The 23178-nt window shown below is 41.3% G+C and overlaps 1 protein-coding gene and 1 long non-coding RNA gene across 3 annotated transcripts in view; one reads left to right on the forward strand and one right to left on the reverse strand.

Moving 5' to 3' along the window:
• Positions 1-1155: 1155 nt before the first annotated feature.
• LOC137852714 (uncharacterized) lies at positions 1156-8617 on the reverse strand. Its single transcript, XR_011093999.1, has 2 exons — positions 8410-8617; positions 1156-1543 (listed from the first exon to the last, which is right to left on the reverse strand). It is a non-coding gene; the product is annotated as an uncharacterized lncRNA (long non-coding RNA).
• Positions 7809-23178, forward strand: part of MBOAT1 (membrane bound O-acyltransferase domain containing 1) — a 56654-nt gene continuing 41284 nt past the window's right edge. Inside the window, exon 1 of one of the 2 annotated variants that reach the window (XM_068674735.1) lies at positions 7809-7898. In XM_068674735.1, coding sequence (XP_068530836.1) covers positions 7809-7898 — 90 coding nt within the window. Of the gene's footprint in view, positions 7899-14153; positions 14229-23178 lie in introns of those variants that run through there. The other variant, XM_068674736.1, reaches the window with a different exon arrangement.

Genomic DNA, 23178 nt, shown 5'->3' on the forward strand with positions numbered 1-23178 from the left:
TCCAGCCTGGCCTTGAACACCTCCAGGGATGGGGCATCCACACCTGCTCTGGGCAACCTGTTCCCACTGGAAACTTTCTTAAAGTTAGGCTCTAGTCTGAACAACAAATAAGTATTACAAAAACCTGATGTTACCTCATCAGAGTGAACATTATTTTTTAACTCCTTTACCCTTGAAACTTTTTTCTCTTCTGAGACGTTACTGTGTGTACAGAATAAGTTTCTGAGATGTCGATGATGTCTTGGCCATCTCTGCAGTACAAAATCAGGTGGATTTTGTGGTGAAACTCAACAGCTTCTCAATGACATAGAGAAATGGTTAATATGTAAAACATGCTAAGAAACTAAACAATGCTTCCCCTCAAATGTAAGAGAACCACCTTATAGCTTAGTTGGAGATCGAGCACTAAAAATGCATGCATATTCTCTGAATGAAGTCCAAAACAGATATAGTAGAAAGTTAAAGTAGGGAGACAAAAATAAAGTTGAATACTTCTAAAATAATACTTCATACATTGTACTATCCCACTAGTTCAGACTTAGTGACCACCATGGCTGTTTCTGGCCTCACAGCCAGTGAATCTCCAGTGCCAGCAATGTGTGAGCAGAATTTTCAGATACTTCAGCCATTTCCATCACTTCCTCTTTCACACCAGACTTTCACATTCCCTAGGGTATTTAACAGTCATCGCTTGAACAAGACAACAGTTGCCAAAACTCGCTATACGTTTGACTTAGTCTAGAAGACTGCATCACTGCTGATCATCCATTTCTCAGATATGTCTATGAAATATGCAGTGAACAACATTCAGCAAAGACAAGCTCATCACGTTTCTGCCAGCTTGGGCAAAGGGAAAGGTCCTTTGTTGCGAGAGGTAAGGGAGCTGACTTTCAAAAGAGCAGCTAAGTGGTAGGATTGAGGCAGACAGAGTAATATTCAAACATCTTTTCAATATGTGGCTTATCTATATAGCATCAAGGCACTCAGTGCAAACAATCTTTGTGTACTCTTTTGTCACATTGTCCTGATTGCACTAGGAAGCCTGGTTTTGTAGGCTCACTCCTGACTTAGCCTTATGGGAAGGAAATACATGCTGTATACTGTGAGGTTGGTTTAGTTGGACTACTGATAAAATTAAATATATGGATGTTCACATTTATAGTAGGTCAGACTTTTATTTTTTTCCCTTCTGCATTGTTAATAAACCTGGAATTTGCTTAGATACAGCCACTTATTACTATAGGCATGGTATTCTCCCTAAGCAGCTGCTTAAGAAGGCTGCTCAACTTCATCTAAATTGTTTTCCTGAACCAGAGATCCTTTTTCCTACAGAAGTGACCTCATGTTTAGGGGACAGCCAAAAGGTGTGCCAACATCCACGGTAAGTCTATCAGATACATGCTGATGCATGTGATTGACAGTAGACTTTGAAGTCGAAGGTCTCAGTTTTTCTTTCTTGTAGTATTCACAAAGTTTCTTTGATGATACTGGCTTGAGGCAGCGACGCGAATTGATCCACGCAGGAGGGTCGGTTAAGTGGCTCCTGTTAAAACAAACATCATCAATGTTTTACAGATCAGCCAGCAGGGGTCCTGCCTTTGCCAATGATGAAAATACACTTAAAGGTCTCTCTGTTAATTGGGTCGTGTTCTTTCTGGTGGACCTTTCTGGGCATTGAATTCATTCCTTTCCCCCATGCATATAAACATTACAGTCATAATAATACTCACAGCAGTCAAACATTTATTATAGTTATTATCATTGGGCCTACCGCCTTGATTCATGGAGGAAGACCCCGTTTTGCTGGATGTTACACAAGCAAAGAATAATGCAGGCATCCTTGTCTGAAAGGGCTAATGATCTAAGTAGGAGGCAGGATTCAAAGCTGGATACAGACCAGCTGGCATAAGAGGCCAAGGAAACAATAAGACAGCACTAATCAGTGAAAATGCTGTGATCCCAGCGTAACAACTCTGTTGACAAGCTTCCAGTAGAAAAGCTTATTTCCCCCCCTTGAAACAATAAGAAAAAATAAGTTTTAAGACCTAATTAAAAAGAAGATAGTATATTAATCTTGAATGCTTATTAGGGTCAACTCCTCATTATAAAAGGGCAAGTTCAGAAGAAACCCCAGGAGTGCTTGTTTGAAAATCTAATATAAGAGCCAATGCTTATCTTAGGATAGATGTACAGACAATGCAGAACCTAGAAAAAGAATGAAACAAGACAGAGCAAAAGAAAATACACAAAAATGGGAATGAAGTTCAAAGTGGTGAGTGCAGGAAATACTTGTTGTGAGAGCATTCTGATCAGACAAAGGTAAATTTACCAAAGCTGCAGAAAAAAATATGTTTCAGTAATCAAAGTGGGATAATGAGAGCATGTATAAGATTTTATTTGAGGGCATGTTCATTTAGACTGCTACAGGTATTCACTCAAATAGAATAATGAGGAACCAATTTACAACAGATAAAGGCAATTTCTATCAAACTAGAAAATCTTTACAATCCAGAAATTCTTGTAGTTCCATAATTAATATATTGCTCAACTTAAATAACACTCATCAGCTTCAAATCATACTTATATTTTTTTATTTTCCCCCTTTGCACATTATTTGAAAAGGTCATGACTGTCCACAACTAGAACAACAATACAAACAATTACAGCTCTTTAACAGTGTACTGTAGGACAAAGGCTTCAGTTAACACTGGTGTTGCTAGCTCTCTAATTCAGGCAATACATGTTGTGGAGCAGTCATTTTAGCTAACAGTGTTATTTGATAGCATTACTGGGCATAAAAAATGTTGTAGATTTTGGCTCTCTAAATCCACACACCAGTAGTAAATGTTTTCTTCAATGTTATTTAATCTTTTCCATAAGATTTGTAACTATAAGTGAAAGGGCTTGATTACTCATAGAAGTTTAAGTTCTCTTTAAATGAAATTATAGAGTAATGTCTACAGATTTAAAAACACCATAATAACTTTCTGCTAACAGTGAGTCCTGATTGGTTTCAACATCTTTTTTTTTTTTCCTTTTTTTTTTTTTTTTCCCCACTTATTAGTTCTGGTGCAGAAAAGACCCATGTAAAACAATATTAAAACCAAAAACAAACAGATATTGATTGACACTGTAAATTGCCTAACTAACTCTTATGGGAACACTATCAGCAATTCTCTCTCTCTCTCTCTCTCTTTTTTTTTTTTTTTTCTAAATAAAAATAGTATAAGGAATTGGAACTATTTCTCTCTCTAACTTTTTGGCAAAGCTAAAATATTTTTTCTACTTGTTGTACAGTTTCCCCTCTAGATGGTAGAAGAGAACAAACTCTGTTACTTCTGCTGTGAAGACTGAGATGATTACTAGAGAAAAACAATGTTATCTGTGAAAGTACAAGGCAAAAAAGCTGAAAAGTCAGGCTATATTAAATTAACTTTGTGTTCTGTTTTAATTTGATTTGGTTAAAAAGATTTCTGCTGGATGTGCTGAAGGTTGCTTATAAATTTACAATTGGAATTGTGAAGGATTGCTAATATCAAAAACTTTCATGCACTAAGATTTGCCTTTGTGTGAGTGTATGGAAGTACTTTCTTAAGAATACTACCATATGATTTTTAGGAGAAAAAATATTTTTTTAAAGAAAACACTATTTCAGTAGCTCTAGACATCATCTGTTTTCTTTATAAAATTATTCTCTTGATTTCCCTAAATGTATTTGAACAGAAATCAGCATTTTTCCAATAGTTATTGCCTGGAACCTGAAGTATTTCCATGAACTCTTGCCTTTTTCATATTAGTCATAAGTAATTCTTACTTAACTTTTTCAGCTTCTTATTCTGCAAATCACAAAATGTCCTTCCAGGTTTTTAGTTTCAAGCTGTATTACAAATAGACTCTGTTACATCTCAAATTGCTCCTGAATAAACTGTAGTAGAGTTCACAAAAAATGTGATATAAACAAATACAAACCACCTCCTTTTCAAGTAAGTAGTAAACTGAAAAAAAAGAATCCTTCTAGATTTATGTCTGCTTGCCTTGTGACCACTGGCTGTATTAAAGGTCAAGGGATCCCTTTCAGCAGCAGGAAAAGAAATGAGCCTGCAAAAGTATCTCAAGTGTAGACACAGAGGGCCTCATGTTGGTAGAGACAGTCACAAATTATTAAGTAAGTGTAAACCTCTGTTCATTGTTTTCTTTAATTTTGTATCAGTAGATCCTGATTCCAATTCACCATTATCTGAAAATAATAAAAATAATCACTCTACCATCTCTGAAGGAGGATAAATGCACAGATAACATTCTCTTTTGGTAATGCTGAAAGCCATCAGTGCTATGAGTTCACGGCCACATGCATGTATTGATGTTACCAAGAAAAACAAACAATCCCTTCCTCTCTCAGGTGCTCAGCTTTTTTTCATGCAGCATTGTTTATCATCCAGACCTATGGTTCATCCATGGCCCCTATGCCAGAGATTCTGACTTGTCAAAAGGAATCAGGATTTGAAAACAAAACAATTTCCTTTTGTACTGATGCAAAAGGATCACAGGAGTAATTTCTGGATGAGTTTCACTTCCAGAAGATACCTTATGGCTACTTTCACATTACAATTTCCTTAATCATGGAATAACACCCTTGGTTTCTCCCCACCACCACACACTTCCACATTTGTCCATATTCTCCCAACTTACTGTTTGCAAGGCTAAAGTTTAAAACAGCTGTGAGAAGATAGAAGGGATTTTTAGTGGCGGACTAACATTTCTATTGATGACGTTGTTCTAGGTATCTCACAGTGTCACTATGTGCTTGCCTGGCAGCCTTCATCCTGCCTTCCCTGTTCAATGGCTGTCCTTGCAACAGGCATAAAAGAAAATCTTCCACTGAAAGATCAAATTCACCGTATCAGTCAGGCAGGGTCAGAGAATTACAGAGCGGCACTCCTCACTCCCCCGTGCAAACTGTAGAACAAAAGACAAAATGAGTAGGCACCCAGGTAAATATGATGTAATGGGGGAAATACAGCCACTGCAAAGAAGTTACACTTCACAAACCTGTTAGTGTTCTCCAAAGAATATGTGTCTAAGGGTGATCCTGTCAGGAAAGTATATTTCTATTTCCAGAACTTTGGGGTAAGGTTTTTCACCCACAACAATTAAATAATTCAAGAATAGTAGGAACTATCCCTTCATGGATTTCCAGCTGCTTGAAAGGTAATAAACAAAGGGTGAGAAATTAAATGTCGAGTTGGGAATTAATACAAAGGGATCTATCCTGCTGAACACATTAAAAAGGTTTTGGAAAAGGAGATGAGATGACAGACTTAGAAAGGATATGAAATAATTCAGGATAATCAAAGCTTGATTATAGAGTTGTAACAGATTTTACAATATTGTGTTGCAGGGCAATTTAAGGATTGTTAAAATTTAATATTGATAAATCTAAACAGGAAAAAAACAACTCGATTATACATATGCATGTTGGTTTTTAAACTACCTTTGAGAAAACAGACTTTGGAGTCATTGGGGATGATGTTGGGAATTCTTGAAGGAATATAGAACAAAATATTGCTACTACGTACATCTATAGTCTCTTCATTTCCAAAATAGATGCAGAAAAGCTTGGAAAGGAAGAACAAAGAGATCAGTAAGGTCCATATAATGAGAGATTAAATAGACAACTGAGGATACATAAAGATAGGAATAGCACAGGGGAGGTGATTAAGCAGTGATTATTCACTTCTCACAGCACAAGGACAAGACAGCACCCAATGAAATTACAGGGCAGCTGCTTTAAAACAAACACAAGGAAGTACTTTTTCATACAGCACAAATTAAATAGCAGAACTCACAGGATACTGTGGAGGCCACAAATATGACTGAATTCAAAAGACATGAGGCATGTACCATAGGCCCACCAGCGGCTATTAAACATCATATGCCAGATGAAATTTCCATCTCAGGCATCTGATGGCTAGGAGCTGGGAGAGTACAATGTGAGAGGATTGCTCTGTGTTTGGCATGTTTCTTGGATGCCTTGTCCAAGCACCCACAGTTGTTCCTGTCAGCAACAAGAGACCTAACCAACCTTCTGGGCTGACCGGTCACAGCTATTCCACATCTGGTGGTCCTGCCAGCAGAGAGGGGGTGACAGACAGCGACACAGAATTCCCACGTGCAAATAGGTTTATAACAAATATATGGCCGTGGTGCAAAGATACTTTAGCTGGATCCATTCAAGATTCTTTGGGTGTAGGAGAGCTTTCTAGTCTAAGTACAGTGTATCATAAACCTGCCTTTGCTGAGACAGGAGCGTGCTCTCTCTTGGACTTAGCCAGAACTGCCACCTCTCTAATTCCGGTGCTTTCACTTCTGGCTTTCTCTACCTCCTTCCAGCTTCTCCTTCCAGCTGCTTCTGTCTCTGCTCCACACCCCACGAGGTGGCCGAGCACTGCCCATGAGAGGCAAGCACACACTCCTCAGTTCCTGCGCTTGGAGCCCTGCGGTATCCTGCTCTGCTCCTTCAGGGGCAGGCAGACAGGGAGCCTGCTCACACAGAGGAACTGATGAAGAATGTTTATGGCCTTCAGAGAAGCTATACACTGAGCTCCCAGTTATCCATATACATGATGTGTGTATTTTTCCCCAGGACTCCCTCAGCTGGTCACTGCTGAGTAGTCTCACAAGGCCAGAGAAAGGCACTTCCTTGCTGCCAGCACAACTACCATACCTAAACTTGAAGTCATTGCCCCAGAGTAGTGTGTGTAATAAATCACTTGTATTCTGTTCCCAAAATCAGGTTAACGATTTTAGCCGAAGTTCAACAAGCAATCCCTCTGTGGCAGACATGGCCCACGGAAAGTTCCATCCAGACATTTTCAGGCTGGGAAATTTTACACTGGAAAGAGGGACTTCTACTGGAAAATGTTAGACAGCCTTACACATGGCTACCCAGTCCTTCCAAATGGCTCTCTTGTCCTGCTTTGAGCATATGTGTGCAGGCATGTGTGTATGTATGTATGTATGTATTAAGCAATAGGGAATGTCACTGCTGTAAAACTTCCCTACAGAATAGTTTTTGCCTGGATTTTCCAGCCCAGCACTCACTTGCACAGTATAAGCAGGGCACTTTCAGTAGGGCTTGCTTGGACAATAACTTGGAGAAAACGATGGCCTCTGAAAGAGCCTGGTGCTGAGCCTGCAGAGGACTCTTGGGACACTTCAGGCCCTAAACACGTCAGCAGTACAGCTGAACAGAAAGCTTTGCAGCGCTGCCCAACTTCTCCCCACGACACAATACTGCATTGTCCAGGGAAGGTGCACCAACACTCCTGCAGATAGGCGAGCCGGGCAGAAAAAAAGGGCACCTTTATAACCGCATCTCACTCGCAAGCTAATCGCACCAGTTAAAACCCTCACTCCTTCCTCATTTTTTCCCCTATCGGGAAAAAAAAAAAAAAAGTCACTGCATCTGGGTTTCCAAAAGCGCTGGGAGCTCGGCAATCCTCCCTTACAACCTCCGGCGGCACCGGCATGGGGCAAGGGACGCCCGGCTGGGGATGCTCGGCAGGCAGAGCAGGGATGCAGAGGATCTCAGCCCAGGGCACGGGCACGAGCACGGACACGGGCACGAGCACGGCCGGGAGCCCCTCCCCAGCCCGCTGTCCCCGCCCTGCCGTGCGCCCCCCCGCGGCCCGGCGGCAGCGCTGGGTGCCGGGCGCTGGGCGTTGGGTGCTGGGTGCCGGGTCCTGGGTGCTGGGTGCTGGGTGCCGGGTGCCGGGTGCGGAGCGGAGGTGCCCCGGCGGGGATGCAGCATGGCCGAGGTGCCCGCAGCCCCGCACCGCACCACCGGCTCCACGCTGCTGCACCCGCTGAGCGCGCTGCTGGGCATCCCGCTGGACCAGGTGAGCTGCAGCCCCCCCGGGGGGACCGGGTGGGGAGCCGGGGTGAGCCGAGCTGGGCTCGGCTGGGCTATATGCAGGGCTGTGCAGCCCCTCCTGCACAGGGGCGAGCTGGAGGCGCTGGTGGCTGGGTTTGCCGGCTGCCTGGGTGGGAAGCTGTTGTTTTTTCCGGCAGCGCCCTGGCAGAAGCCCCTGGTGCTGAGGATGCTGCAGGTCGCAGCAGCGGGGGATTTGTGACACCTCCGGGTGCTCAGCCTGCACGGTTCCGGGCCGTGCCGTGCCGGGTTGTGCATGGGATAGAGAGCACGGGCACGGCTCCTCCAGCACCCTGCAAGCGAAATGCACCCGTCCGGAGAAGCGTGGAAAGCAGCCTCGCACAGAGCGAGCTGCACAAAGCCCTTCCCCGAGTAATGCGCTCCGGCCAGCGGCGTTGCCGGGTTGCTTACAGCCTCCCGGTTACGCTGACCTCCAGCAGAAAATGCTGATTCTCCCCACCCTGCACACACACACACACCTCCTTTTGTTGTTTCAAGCCTGCGTGCACCTGCTGCCTTTTTCCTGCATTCTTCCAGCGACGAGGAAGTGCGCTCTGGAAGTTTGTGGAGCTTGAACTGCGCTCCGAGAAAGCCGGGCACCTGGGACGGCTTGCTAGAAGTCAGCAGAAGATGGGCAGTTACTTGCTTTCTCTTCTGTTCAGAGCGGCCGGTGCTACGTGCCATTTTTTGCTGCTGTTTGCTTTTAAAGTTGGGCAAGAAATACTGCATTTCATAGATTAAAGCCCCAAACACGCTAATTTCCCCCCACCCTCTTTTTTTTTTTTTTAATAGAAAGTTTTTTGCTGTGAAAGAGAGATCTGTTGCTCAATGCAACAACTTGGAAGCAACAAAGGCTTATGATTATCAATCAGCTAATACCACAGTTCAGGAGAAGGGACACGAAAGGTGATTGCGTCCCGTTCGAGGTGCTGTGCATCATGACTGATGAGTAGGGAAAGAGGGAAGGGGCCCAGAGCAGTGTGCGTTTGCTCCTCCAGCTTGTTTGCAGCAGTGTGGGGCACACCAAGATTGGGCTGGCTGGGTCACTGAGCCATGCCACTGGGTGGCCTGCAGCTTTTCCTTCGAAGCTTTCAGCACCCTGGTATGAAGATGAAGCTGGCAGTGGGAAAATCCTCCCCATGCTTCTCCTGGCCAGAGGATGCGCCGCTGCAGCTGGTTGTGTGCCCTGCCTGTGCCAGGACTCAAGGACAGTTTGAGCCAGTTGCTGATGACAGGCAGCGGGTGCGTGCCTGCTGGGTTTTCTTGTCCCTGCTCCTCCAAAAACAGGAGAGCACATTGCCAGGTGTGCAGGTGAAGCGAGCACAGAGCTGCAGGAAAGCTGGATGTGGCCGCCTCAACACAGAGGGCTTGTCACTTCTTTTGCACAGACCTCTTTCTGTGAGGTCTGTGCTCTGAGAGAGGTTCCAGCCTATGAGAAGAATCAGAAAGTGTTGAGCTGAAGGTCGGGCAAATGAAAGTAGTGATTGTTAGCCTTTCATTGCCGCGGTCAGAAAAGCTACAGCCGTGGTAGGCGGAAAATGTTTTGTCATCTAGTAAGCAGCCAGTGTGTCACTAAACATAGGAAGCAGGGATGAACCTAAGAATGTCACTTTTCACGTTGTTTTTTTTTTTCTTCATTTTGCAAACTGTGACATAGGCTTAAAAGCCAGAGGGTGTAATTCCTAGCTGCACGATGTACCTGGCAGACTGTTCATGTTTTATTTACTAGACAGTATATCACATGAGAACATAGCAATGTTTTCTGCTTTAGATGCTAAAATAGCCCCAAAGTCTCAGACTGTATTTACATGGCTCTTTAATGGATGATTTATCTTTGAATTTAACCTTGAAATATCATTTTTTTTAAAGGAGGAGCTATATTCGGTAGCAAGATTAATGAGCTTGAAAGAGGATGAAAAGACTCGTTGTGTTCAATTCATCCTCATATCCCAGGAAAGCAGACTTTGAAGTTTAGCTGACTTGTGTTCTAAAAATATCTTGCTAGGTCAATGACACACCTCCAGCAGCATTTGGAAAAAGAGGGGGTTGTTTTGATTGTTTGTTTGTTTTTTGTTTTTTTTTGTCACTCATACTACAAATCACTAATTCTGGAGCACTATCCCCTCCAGTAGGTTTATACAGTAACATTTGGCAAAATATAATTTTTCTTCTTTGTTTTTGGTTATATGCACCCTAAATCACTGACTTTTAGGACATCTTCCTCTAGCATAAATCAGTGAGATGTGGTAACTTTAGGATTAAACTTTTAATAGTTTAATTTCTGTAAGCAAAATGCATTTGTATATAAATACGGCAAAGAAATAAGTGCACAATCTAGAGGTATATAAAAGTATGTTTAATGGCATCATTTATCTGTACGGCATTTTTACCATGCCTTCTTCAGCTCTGGGCATCTCTAGAAGTCAGATGGTCAGGTTCAAGGGGTTAAAACACATGACTGAAAAAAGTTTCACTTGACAGGGTCATTTTGCTGTACAGCTTCCTTGGTGCCCTGGGTTGCCTTGGAAGCAGCTGCCCAGGTGCCATACCTCAGCTGCCCCACAACAAACCATGTCATTTAGCAAGCCTGACCCTGACCTGCCTCTGACAGTACCACGTTTGTTGACTTTCAAGGAAATGTGTCGTGTTCAAGGAGCATCCCTCAAAAACGCAGTGTATGAGAATCTTCTCGTGTTTATATCAGAGGGGTTTTGACTGGAGGGTTTTCATTGATGGGGCCTGCTGCATTGCCCCCGAGGGGAAAAATATACATTTACACCTAATACGGGATGCTTTGGCTGCTAGTTGTGCACCTTATCTTTTAATCCTTTCGCTGCAGCTGACCTGCATATTCATGTTTTGGCAACAGTTTGAATCAAACGCTAACTCTGTGAGGGACTGAAGGGCGTGCATCTGGGCCCTGCAGTAGCTGAAGTATTAGAGAAGTGTTCATGCCCTTACTTCAGTAAGAATAGTTCAAAGCATGCTCATGAACTGTGGTGGTATTGTTGTTGTTGATAAATATGCACTTTTTTTTTCTTTATCAAACATCAACACAAATTCTGATCTCAAAATTGGAGGGTTGTTGAATGCAACAGTTTTTCAACTTACTGTTTTGCTCTCACTCCAGTGTTGCTTCCCCATTTCCTGGTTTTAGCTTGTCAGAAGACTCATTAGTCCTCATCTGATTTGCATAAATTTTCTAATTTGTTTTTTTTGGGGTCAAAAAAGACAAATAAAAATTTAGCTGTCTAGGAACTTGAAAGACTTAAGCAGGGAGCCTGATGGTTTCTTTACCTGTCTTTAACATAAGCATTAGAAGATGTAGTGCTGATGGGGGAAGAAAAAAAAAAAAAAAAAGCAATTTTTTACAGATTGAGGCAAGATAACTGAAGATAGAAGTTCACTGAAAAGAAAAGTGGAGTTAATGTCTGATTTTTACCTGAAAAAAGCTGCTTGAAGATGACAGCAGCAACTGGTCAGCTTTGGTATGAACTTGGCTTTATTCTAATTCCCTAATGCCAGTCACTCTGCAATTGAAAATTCAGTGTTTTCATTTTGAATTGCGGCAGCACTGTCAGATTTACTGCCTCCCTGCCTGACATGCCCTCAGCTGGAAAAAAGAAAGCTGTGCAACCCCCAGTTATTTGAGAAACAGTAATGAAAAATGGAATATGAAATCAACATATTAATACATATTTACAAAGAAATGTTACTTATGTTGCCAAAAGCAGCTTTAATTTTGATATTTTTTTGGCTTTTCGGTACCCGGATTCTGAAAAACTGTAGTCTGTAAAGGAAATCATTAGCTTTTTACTATAACGGCCTGAAGGACACAGCAATCTGTTAAAGAATGGAGGCACTGTGTGGCTGACCCTGCTTTGGGTCCCCAGCAGAGCACAGTTCGTAGTGCTCGTGGTTCTGCACGGCTTTTCTGTGCGTGTAGAGCAAAGCCACTCTTCTGCTTGTGCAGGGTCTGGGATGCTGTATGTTACTGAGACAGCCCTGAGGTGGAGGCATAGCTCTTCCCAAGGATTAAGGCTGTCTCCAAAGTGTTTCTTTTTGTTCAGGTCAGTTATTATTAACAATTGCAACGATACACATTTTCCTCTGCCTTGGAAACATGCATTGCCTTTTTCAACATGTTCTCCCTCAGTTTGGCATCAGCGTCTTTGACCTCATGGCTGATGTCTTGATACTATGCGTGTAAATATTTCCATATCCCTTCGTTCCTTGAAAACAAAGTCTGTCCTAGTAAGTTTTTCGTTTGGCAGGGGACAAGAGTGCAATGGGAATCAGCCGCTTGCAATTTTCCCCCTTTCAAGCACTTTCCTTCTCATTTGTGTTAAGCGAGACCTGGAAAAATAAGCATTAGAGTGCTGCATAAAGTTTCCTGTAACCTTCCCCGTGCATTAATCACATCAGGAGTGATTTACCAGTGCTCTGCAGCGATTCTGTGACAGTTTAAAGTAGTGATGAAGCTTGGGCACCAGCACTGGGGTCTAGGCACTGAGCACAGAGCTGGCTCTGTGCTTTCAGGGGAGCCCCTGATGCTTAGGATTTATGCTTGTTGGCTGGCCTGGCATGGTATTTAATGCCCTGGCTGCTCCTTGGCTGCTGTTACAGGTGAGAACAGACAGCTCTTGGGGCTTGCCAAGCTGAAAATGGTGCTGGTACTCCCTGGGCGGGGGAAGCTGCTGCACTGGGCTTGGCATCAGTGCAGAGGTAAATTTGACCTCCTGTACTTGTCTAAAACCACGTAAAGGGTCTGAGGTCAGCAGGCTTTGTTTCTCTCAGAGTAAAAAAATCCCATATGTCACCTAGTAGTTGCAGGTGTCCTTGAGGGTGTGAAACTTGGTCTTCTGGATCCTCAGGTAGTCTAGTGAGAGTATCTGCAGAGGGCTTCCAGAAAGTCAGGGTTGCTCTTAGAGTTACAGTCTGATGCACAGATTTCTGCCGTCCTCCACTAACAGTGGGAGCATTTGTGTTAATGTCCAGCTAATATAACAATTTGGGAATGAATCTCCTGACTGTCCCCACTTGGCACACTGAGTAACCTGAGCATGGGGTCCTTGGCATTACCTGCTTCTCTCTCCAGATCTGCTCTTTCTGGGCCACACTACTTGCTAACGTAGGCACAGCCAATTCCCCTGACATGAATTTGGAGTTTCTTCAGAGCACAGCACTGGTCAGGCTCGTTTGGTTACTTTGATAAGGTGGAATCCAGCCTGCTCTGTATCGGGTTCAGCTTGGTCACCCTGTTGCGGCTCTGCAGGCAGGGAGAACTGCACTTGGAGAGAAAGGGCTGAGGGAAGATCCTTTGGCTTGTCACTCCCCAGAGCAAGATGGGATTTGATCATTCTCCCTCCTTACGTCCTTGGTTTGAAAGTTAATTTTCACAGTATTTTATTTTATTTTATTTTATTTTATTTTATTTTATTTTATTTTATTTTATTTTATTTTATTTTATTTTATTTTATTTTATTTTATTTTATTTTATTTTATTTTATTTTATTTTGTTTTGTTTTGTTTTATTTTGTTTTATTTTTATTTTTATTTTTATTTTTATTTTTATTTTTATTTTTCTTCCTGGCTTAAAGCATTTTAAACAGCTTTGCAGAACTATAGGTGAGTACAAAGAAAAAAGAAAAACACAAACCATAGTTTCAGATGTGATTTTTTTTTTTTTAATTTCCTTTGGCTGCTTACAGTATGTTGCATCCTTAGTGGAATTGGGTGGAAACAATATTTAGTGTTTCAGACTTCCCCCTTGATAAGAAATTTTCAGGTAAAAAAACAGTAATCTTAACAATGTGAGTACACAAAACTTCTAAGTGGATTTCCGAACCAGATAAATTTATTTATAAACATTTCAAAATTCCCAAATAGTTTGCTCTCCACCATTCCTCTATTAATAAAATATCCAAAAGAAAAATAATTTGTAAAGCCAAACTTGAAACATTAACCATAAACTAGACAGATTTACCAGCTTGAAGCATTCTGCCGTCTGTATTTTCTAAAGAGCAGGAATAATGCTCCCAACAACTAGAAGGAAAGTTAGTCGATCCACTGATAGCAGTACTGCCTGGTCCTAGAGAAAACAAATACTAAATATTAGAATGATTCTTCCTCCGTGGTTTCTAGTACATAACCTGCCTCTTTCTGGATGCTTTTTTTGCAGATGGTATTTGAGGACTCTAAACATTTACTGGGTGTTTCTGTGTGATGGGGTTGCCGGATGACAGGGATTTTGCCTACGGCTGCTGTGTGTGTCCTGTGTGCTGTAAGCTACGCTAAAGTGAGTGGGGTGCCTTCTGGAAGCATTCGAGCAACTTATCTAGATGACATGTACAAAGGGCAGATACACCTGAGTGCATGGATCTGCCTAATAAATCCTAGACAAAAATCTGGCAATCCTGTGGACTCACAACTTCAAAATTTGTGGTTCAGTATCAGATTAAATTCTGCAGCCTTCCAGTTCAGCAAGTGAGTCAGGCTGGAGACCTCTGGGAGGGAAAAAAGGGGAAAGGAAACAAGTCCAAAGGACTGATCCTTTAGATCAGTCTTTTGGATAACATGCAGAACAATGAATAAATAAATAAATACCTATCTCAAGCCAAGAAAGCATCTTCAGCTGCTGGCTTTCATGCACAGGGTGATTGCTTGCTCCTTCTACAGGCCCTGATCTTGTGACAACAGCTCTAGGTCAACTTGAGCAATTTCTTCATCTGTGTGGTTTCTTGTTCAAGTGGCTTTCAGCACTGTTGTGCAGATAGGGCAGGAATGGGGAAGGCAGGATGACAGGGCAAAAAAGCAAGGCATTTGAGGACCCCCCACTCCCAACATTTCTCAGATAACTTCAATGCTTGTTTTCATGCTCATACATACCAATTTTATTTTGAACTTTTTTTTTTTCCAAGTACTGTTGAGTAGAAGAGATTTAATTATTAACTCTTACACCCAGCTTAAGTGGCATTATAAACTAGTGAAAGTAGGTTTTTTTCTTCCTGTTATCAGAGTATATGAGTGTTAAAGAATGGTATGGTGTTGACTTTGTTTATCTCATGAGTTCAGGGAGAAGGTAGTTTCAATCGCTGGCTCTTTAGCTTTGCAGCATTTGCTGCAAATTCCAGCTGATCAATGATTTATCTGGTTGCAGGAGAGACATTTTTAGAATTACTTCGCTCACTCACAAATACTGCTGTTTCTTAGTTCAAGTTACTTTGCATTTATACCTCTTCTGCTGTAGCATTTCTGGGAAAGTTTTACAAAGTATGCTGTGTCGAAGACAAGGAAAAAACAGCAGACAAATGATTTGAATACTGTGACTGGGAAGTTAAAGGAGTTGTTCTTTGAATTGCATCGTTTTTGATAGCACGGTGGTTTACATCCACAGTGAGTTATAGGCACTGCTAGCACCCGCAGCTGTTTGTACCTTTGTGTCTGTGTTTGTGTTCATGCATATTCTCTTGAGGCAAGAATTTGTGGTCTCTGGTTGCCACAGCAACAATAACACTACACTCTGGTGGTGTTTTGTTTTTTTTTGTTGTTTTTTCTTTTGGTCTGTTTTATACCACTAAGTTGAAAGTGTAGGCATAAAACTGTGGTACGTTGTGGGGATATGATAGAGTCCTAAGAGAGTGATCTTACTAGTATTTCATTCAGAGTATGTAACTTTATTGTGGTGTTACCTGTACTGCTGCTTCTCTGCTAGGGTACTACTTCCTGATTGCAAACCTGCAATTGCAGAGAAGAAAATGGACTCAGCAGTTGGGAAAAAGAAAGTTTTAGAGAGGGTCTGCTCGTGCTAAACAGCAAATAAAATCAGAACAAAGAAAGGTCCAGAGTAGAAGGCGAATGGTGACATAATCGTGTTTTTGTCTGGTTGCAGTTGCACCAGTGTGCTGAAGGATAACTATGGGTATTTTTTGCCATGAAACCAGAACGAAAACATGAACAAGGTAAAAGAGAAAAAATTACAAGTTAGACTTCTTTTCTTAAATGTGCAAAAGCGAAGTGGGCTGTCTGCTTTAGAAAACTAACTTTTAAGGGTGATCATGGTGAGAGAACATGCGAGCAGTATAAAGGAAGTATAGGGCTTCTTTTCTTCAATCTCCTAGTGCTTGTTCACATGAAGAGAAAAATGTGATAACACTGAAGGCTGCAGATTCAACAGTGATGCAAATGATTTTGCATACAGTCCAGAACTGGGCTGTGAAACTCATTTCAACAGGATGCTGCTAAGGCCAAGGACTTGCCCAAAGCCAGTGAGGACTTGGATGTTTATAGAAAAAACACGAGTATCCAGAGTGAAATACTTAACAGCTTAAAAGGGAAAGCTTTTGGAAGTACATATTATTTTGCTGGCTCCTTTCAGGGTTTGTCCCCTCTGCAGTAAGCGGCTTCTGGCAGCTCTTCCTCTGGTATTGCTGATGCTTTTGGGATCCCGAGCCACTGCTGGCAGCCCGGAGCACGGCTGCTCTCATTACAGGCGAGTGGCTCTGCCAGAGTCATCTTCCCCTCCCAGGGCTCAACTTGACACTGAGTTTATCGCTTGAGTTTCTTCACACTGTTAAAACAGGGAGAAGAAGATCTCTGTAGGAAAGGTAGTTGACACTCAAGAAGGCTCACCTGTCCATCGCCCTGCATTTGGGGAGCCCAGCCTACAGCTATCCTGTCATTTTATATAGAAAGTCACTGTCCACTTAAATGCTTTGCAATGTTTTATCCTCTTGTGTATCCTTTTACATGTCTCTTCTGATTTTAATAGGTTATTTTATCCGCATGGTGAACATCTCCTGTCAGCTCGGTTCATGCTGCAGATCTCTTCCACTGTATTTGGGAGTTTTGTGATCCGCACATTCATTCTCTCTGATGTGGTGCAGCAGGTGTCTGGTGTAGTCTTCCTTCATCCTTTGATGGGGTTCTGACATGCTGATCATTAGTCTGTCATCTAACAGTTAATCAACCATACATTTTACGTGTGCCATTACCTGAATTGCCTAGCTATCTCAGTTGGACTTCCTGTTTTTCTGGCTTGGATAGAGTTGAGTCAGGCTTTAAATTAGATGAATTTCAGGGCTCAAGTAATTACTGGGAAGAAATTGATTCCATTTCTGCCTCCTCTTTTTTCTTTTTCTTTGACACTTCAGTCTTTCAGCACAACCTCTAATGAGGGCAATGTACCAGGCAGGTTTGGAAGACCCTAAGTGGCAGGTGTGACTCCGCTTCCCACATCTGGGATCAGCTATTTGCCATCTCCTTGGCTATTTCTGCGTGCTGGCTGGCCAATGGCCACGTTTATTTGCTGGCAGGTGGAACTACTAACTGTGTCCTCGAGAGGCGTCAAGCAGTCAGTGGGGATCCCTGTCCCTTTCATCCCCCTCTGAGACCCCTTTACCTCGTCTGGTACAAAGTACATACAACCTGTTGCTTGGGTGCCTTCCAGCATCAGGGAGACTGATACAGCAGTGGGAGAGACTTCATCTGTATTTTAAAATAGCTTAGGTTTGCTAAAATAAATAAGTAATTGAAACCTGAAATACTTTCTCAAAGTGCTTCTGAAGTAGCTAGATGTTACTAGTAAAAAATGCTGTAGTAGAAAGAGAGGTTAAAATAAATTTTGCAAGCTAGCTGTGCAGGTCATGCACTGTACTAGTTTTTTCAAAGCTTTTTTTTTTTTTTTTTAGGCTTTATGCATAAAGAGCTTGTTTGAAGAAGTTATAATTATTTATGCAACTTAAATGATTGTTGAATTTCTTTCCCCCACCTATTTTCATGTTCGTAGTGTAGATTGAGAAGAGCTGGTTTGGAGTTTTTGGACATTTGTTGCTGTGCTTTTTGTTTTTTCTTTTTTTTTTTTCAATCTTTTTTTTGACATTAAGTTGCTTGTCACTGCATAGCTCAATTTGATAATATGAAAATATAAGGGCATTCTTTTCTTTCCTCCAAACTGCTAAAGAGAAAAAAAAAAAACAAAACAAAAAACATACTCCTGTTGCCTAGTGGTTGCTCTCCTTTGCAGAGGAAACCAAGTTAGATTTCAGCTATTGCTGACTCATAAGCATGGCAAAAGTACTTCTGGGGAAAAGTGTTAATACTGTGACTAACTAATGCAAAAGTGGGTGTGTTTTCTTTTCCTCTTCCTGATATAGCAATTATCTTTGGAAAATTTCAGTGTTAGAACCCAAAAGATCAGCTGAATGATATACAGTATGGACCTCTGGGGGGGTATACAAAAAAGGTGGCATGTTTGAGGGAAGGTATTTTCCCTTAAATGTAGTATATTGTAAGTGAAGCCTAATTTGTAGCAAAATCCAAGTTTCTCTCTCTATTTTGTTTTTTAATTGTTTACATTACTTATTGAGCAATTGACACTTGCTTATGCTGTGTGTTTTCCTGTAGTTTTTGTTTTGTTTTGTTTTGTTTTGGTTGCTAAGTTTGAAAACTAGGAAACTTTTTTTTTTTTTCTTTTCTTTTTGTGTGGGAGAGAGGGAGAAGCCCCTGGAATTCATTCAGGGCACAACTTTTTGGCAAAGTACTAATGATTTCCAGATAGTTTAGTTTAGTGACAGTGAGATGTTCGACTTGCAGGAAGTCCTCAGTGGTTGTCACTTTTAAGTTATTCTTTTTCAGTTCATGTCTGAAGTTAGGCACCTAAAATTAGACAAGTTCCAAACTCCAGCTTCCAGAGATATTTGCTGTAGATGTAAGGTGCTTGTAACACAGGCATAACTCAACAGCTGGCTACATTCTTGTCCTCTTGCATGGTTCAAGATCCAAAATAAATGAGTGTAATGCTGGAGTATGCTGCAAATTCTGAGAAGAGAAGAAAGAAAAAAAAAAAAAAGGGAAAGGAAGAACAGTCACAACAGGATATTGTAGCTGTACATGTTTTATTGGTGGCTTCTCTTCCTGCCACAGTTCTGAAGGGATTAAAAATAAGTCTGCAGCCCGCATAAATGAAGGTTAGATAAACACATTTTACGTTAAACACCACAGAGCAATAATTTTACCTTTTAAACTGTAGAATAATAAGGAAGAGTAGTATTTTATGACTGAAACCTCATGGTTGTAAAAACAAATATCAGCTGTTGGCAGTTTACTGAGGCTTGCTGATTCTACACAGTCACCAGTATAGCAAAGGAATAGGAGAAATATGATTGTCCCTTTGAATAATAATAATAAAGAAAATGTGGTCTTCTGGAAAAAGGATAAAAAAGTGAAGAAAAAGGTTATCTAGAAAAATGTATTTGCCAGTAGAAGCGAAGTATGGGGTGAGAATGGGAGACTCTGCATGCAACTCCAGAAAATAGAAACAAAGAAAGCGAGTTACTAGTTGTTATGTTTGCAAAGATAATTGCCTAAAAAGAAATTGAAAATGTGATTTCCCAATCAAATGAATGGTTATGACTAGAGGTTACTACAAAAAAGGTGGCTCAGCATATACACCCCTCCCCTGGTGTCACGTTCCTTTTTCCTCTCTCGTGGAAAAACCTGTCAGTTGCCTTTACTGATGGCTTCCCAAAATCTTTGTGTATCCTCTTATGCCAGCGGGATATCCATACTGGAAGGTAGCTGGGAATATTTTCAGTACGTTTCAGTAGATGCTGTAGCTCTGCAGTGTCAGAGAGGGTTTGGTGGCACCCTGAGGTCTGTGCCCCATGTCTTGCTAGGCTGGACTGTGAGCAGAAGAACATAGATCTTCACCTGTCTGTGTTGGTGTGCCCTGAAGGGATTGTTTTTAAGCTCAGCTTGAAACGTTTTCTTCAGTGCTCACCAGTTTTCATTCCCTTCTTCTGCAGGTGTTGTTACTGGGTGTTTCAGAGATGCACAGCTACTTAGGGAAGAGCTGAGGTTTGCAACATCTGCCTGCAGAAGCAGGAAGCTGGTGGTGTTTGACAGCACCTGGGAGAGAAGCATTGTTACCTGTGTCTATTCCACATGTACTGGGCAGTACATACACGGGCACGTTATTTTCTGATATTTTTTTTTTCCTAAGTCTATTTCAAGCACTTGAAGTGGGCTTGGTTTATTGCCGAACACCTGCTCCTGATATATTACGCTATTTTAAATTGGCTTTAAGTGGTAAACCAAAAAGTGGAGTGAGCACCAGGAATTGTGGGTCATTTTTGGCAATCCCACCTCTTACAATGAAATAGAAGTCCTGTATCATGGTCCGGAGACTCTTTCCTCTTTCTGTTAATGCATGGAGTATTGCTGCTCTTCATCTTCCTAAGTCTGCAGTGTACATTTCTGTGGCTAAGTTTATTCATCTCCATTCCTTTTATTGGCAGTAGAAGGACCTGATTCAGACTTATATTTTAGGAGTAGATTAATTGCAGCCTGGAATTCCCCATTACCAATAAAGAAATTCTGATGGGCTGGCTCTGATACTGACATCAGCGTTTGGAAAGAAAAATTCTGCACCTTCCTTTAATAAAGTCCTTTCATACAGTTTTAAATCATAGCCTAATATGCTACTTTTTTTACAGTGCCTTTGTCTTAAGTTACTAAGAGAATGATTTAAAGTTTAATACATGATGTTCCAGATTTAGGCCTAATAAATTCTAACGTAATACCACTGTTATGTCTGAAAGTCTTAGTCTTTGATCAAGGCACTTTATTCCAAGGACAATGGGTTTAAATTTATCACAGTGCTGACAGTTCCTTCGGGATTTTGGGGGGACAGGACAATAACTTTCTTTTCACGTAGAATAACTCATGAAGTTGGTGCTTTTTTTCCCTTGCGGATGTTTGTTTCTTTCATAGCATTCACTCACTGGGATATCATACCAAGACCAATATCTATTAGGCTGATATGACAATCTGGTGGAAGATTTCCCTACCTAGTGAATAAAACTGCTCGGTTTGTTGGTGTGTACTTCTATGGTGTGACATATTTTTCTATAGAAAAGGAACTGAAAATAGAATTGCACAGACATTGCAACAACAAAAATGGGACAAACTATTTTAGATTTGCCAGTTCCCATTCTAGTGTAGGATTGCACTTGAAGCCTTCTGCTTTATTTTTAAACTGCTGGATATGTATGGGCACTAGGTTTTCATCTGTCCTGAAAGTTAAGCATGCTTCTGAGCTGGGACTTGAGAAGCATTTCTCTAAGCGTTGTACCATTCCTACATTCATGCAGCTTCCATTGGAAGTTGGGGAATATAATTTGCATTGAAGCCCCAGACAGACGTGCCAGCAGGATGGCTGGGTATACATATATGCCTAAGTATTGTCTTCTTCCTCTGTATTCTGAATAAATCACGTCTATTACACAAAGGCAGAAAGGTACTTGACTTGCTGTGCTGTGTTCTAAGTTTTTAAAAATCAAACCTCTGAATCTGGGGAAAAAATGCAGATCTGTGTTGATGATATCTTAGCAGTGTTACTGTCAAGTTGTTTACTATAGAATACAAAAACTCAAATTAGATGCCTGAACCCTGCAACTGGCAGAGGAAGGAGGGAAGCAATGCTGTGATGTCTCTACCATGGGTGATACCCAGTGCTGCAGAGACTTTCAGAGGAAGCTTCACAGGCACCAATGTCTTTGCTTTGTTGTGTTTTACTCTTCTGGAGTTGTTCTTTTCCTTGTTTCCATTCATTTTCACTTCAGCACCTCTCTTCTACCTTGAAGTATGCTTAAATTAGGTCTTCTGAGTGGATCCTCTGAGAAGAGCTGGAGTGCTGGAATAACGTGATGCCAAAGCAGATCTGTTCCCTCCGCTTTAGTATGAATCTGGTGCTTAAGCAAGGAAGGTAGAAAATAGAAGATGCCATTTTTCCTATGGGAAGTATAAGATCCCAGTGACTTACTACTTCCTCTAGAAGCTTTTGTAAAAAAACACAAGGCTGGTGGTCCTAGTTCTTTTTGCTGTTAAAATTCTTGTTTGGATAACTACATTTAACTCATCTTTCTTTTTTTTTCTTTTCTGATTAAAATATCCTCCATACTTCGACCTGATGGCTGTAGTTTTCCTTTTAGACATATGACATATTATATCATGCAATGCAGTAGCTGCACAGAGGTGTGTCAAGTTGTTCTGTTTAAAGTACGCTTTTTGGGTAAAAGGTGCTGTAATTACAGTGTTGCCTCACTGCTGCGTAGCCTGAGGAAATGAAGCAGCTCTCATAACAGCCTGAAGGTCTTCTGAGTTGTTTTTATTTTATTATTATTATTTTTTAATCCTGAATGAGTAAAAGTTCCAGCTTTCTTGATTTTACTGCTGCTTCTATTATAAGTAGAATTTAGTGCTGGCTATCTCAGGTACAAAGGAATTTCATCACACTATGTTTTGGCATTAGTCACTGAGAGAACAGTAATTACCAACTTGCAGGTAGTGGCAGAACATCACTGCACATAAATGATCACTACTTAAACATCTGTTCAACATACAGAGTCAATACAGTTCAGTGCAAGAGTTGTTGACAGCAAGCTAAAGGCTGCGTTTGGATCTGGTTCACGTGTTAAATGTATCAGCCATCGAAACTGTATGTATGAATGTCTAACTCTGCACGACGATATAGGCTTGACTTACCAGACTTTTTACTTATCTGTTTTTTCTTTTTAAATTTCTGATGTCACAGAATTTAATCTGTTCTGTAGCTCTATTTGTGTGTCCTGCTAGTGATTATTCTGCTGGTGGCTTTGTAGAGGTAATCCAGAAAGAACATCTGTTTCAAGTTTATAGTCTAAATCACGGAAGGATATTTGACTGTGTAAGTAGGGAAACAGCAGAATTCATCCATGAAAACAGCACAACAGGCCAAAATGCAGTCGATTTGGCATATTCAACTTTACCAATTCCATATTCAGCATACATCAGCAGCAAAAAGACCAGGGCTATAAGAACTTAGTGCTACTGCCGAAGAGGCCTGTAATCTGAAATGAATCATGCATGTACTCTTCCTTCCCTCAGGAGAGGTATTTCTCAGATTACTGTTTGCTTTGCTTCAAAATCTTCCACAGGGCTCCTACAACACAAATTCAGAGAAATGAGAAACCTGACGTGATTTCTGTGATACTGCCCTTCTTTTTGGGGTGTTTGCCACTTCCCTGCAGAGTTAAGTGATCTCTGCAGAGAATATTTGTCCTTAGGGTTCATAAAAATAGTCTGGAAGATCAAAATATTTTGAAAAAAAATCACAAAGTATCACATATCTTTGAGAAAATCTTGACACACCCATTTCAAATATCACAATTTGGATGTTACGAAATGCTATCAGAACAGCAGGTTTATTT

Source organism: Anas acuta, chromosome 2, assembly GCF_963932015.1.
Source record: "Anas acuta chromosome 2, bAnaAcu1.1, whole genome shotgun sequence".
Classification (NCBI taxonomy): Eukaryota; Metazoa; Chordata; class Aves; order Anseriformes; family Anatidae; genus Anas; species Anas acuta.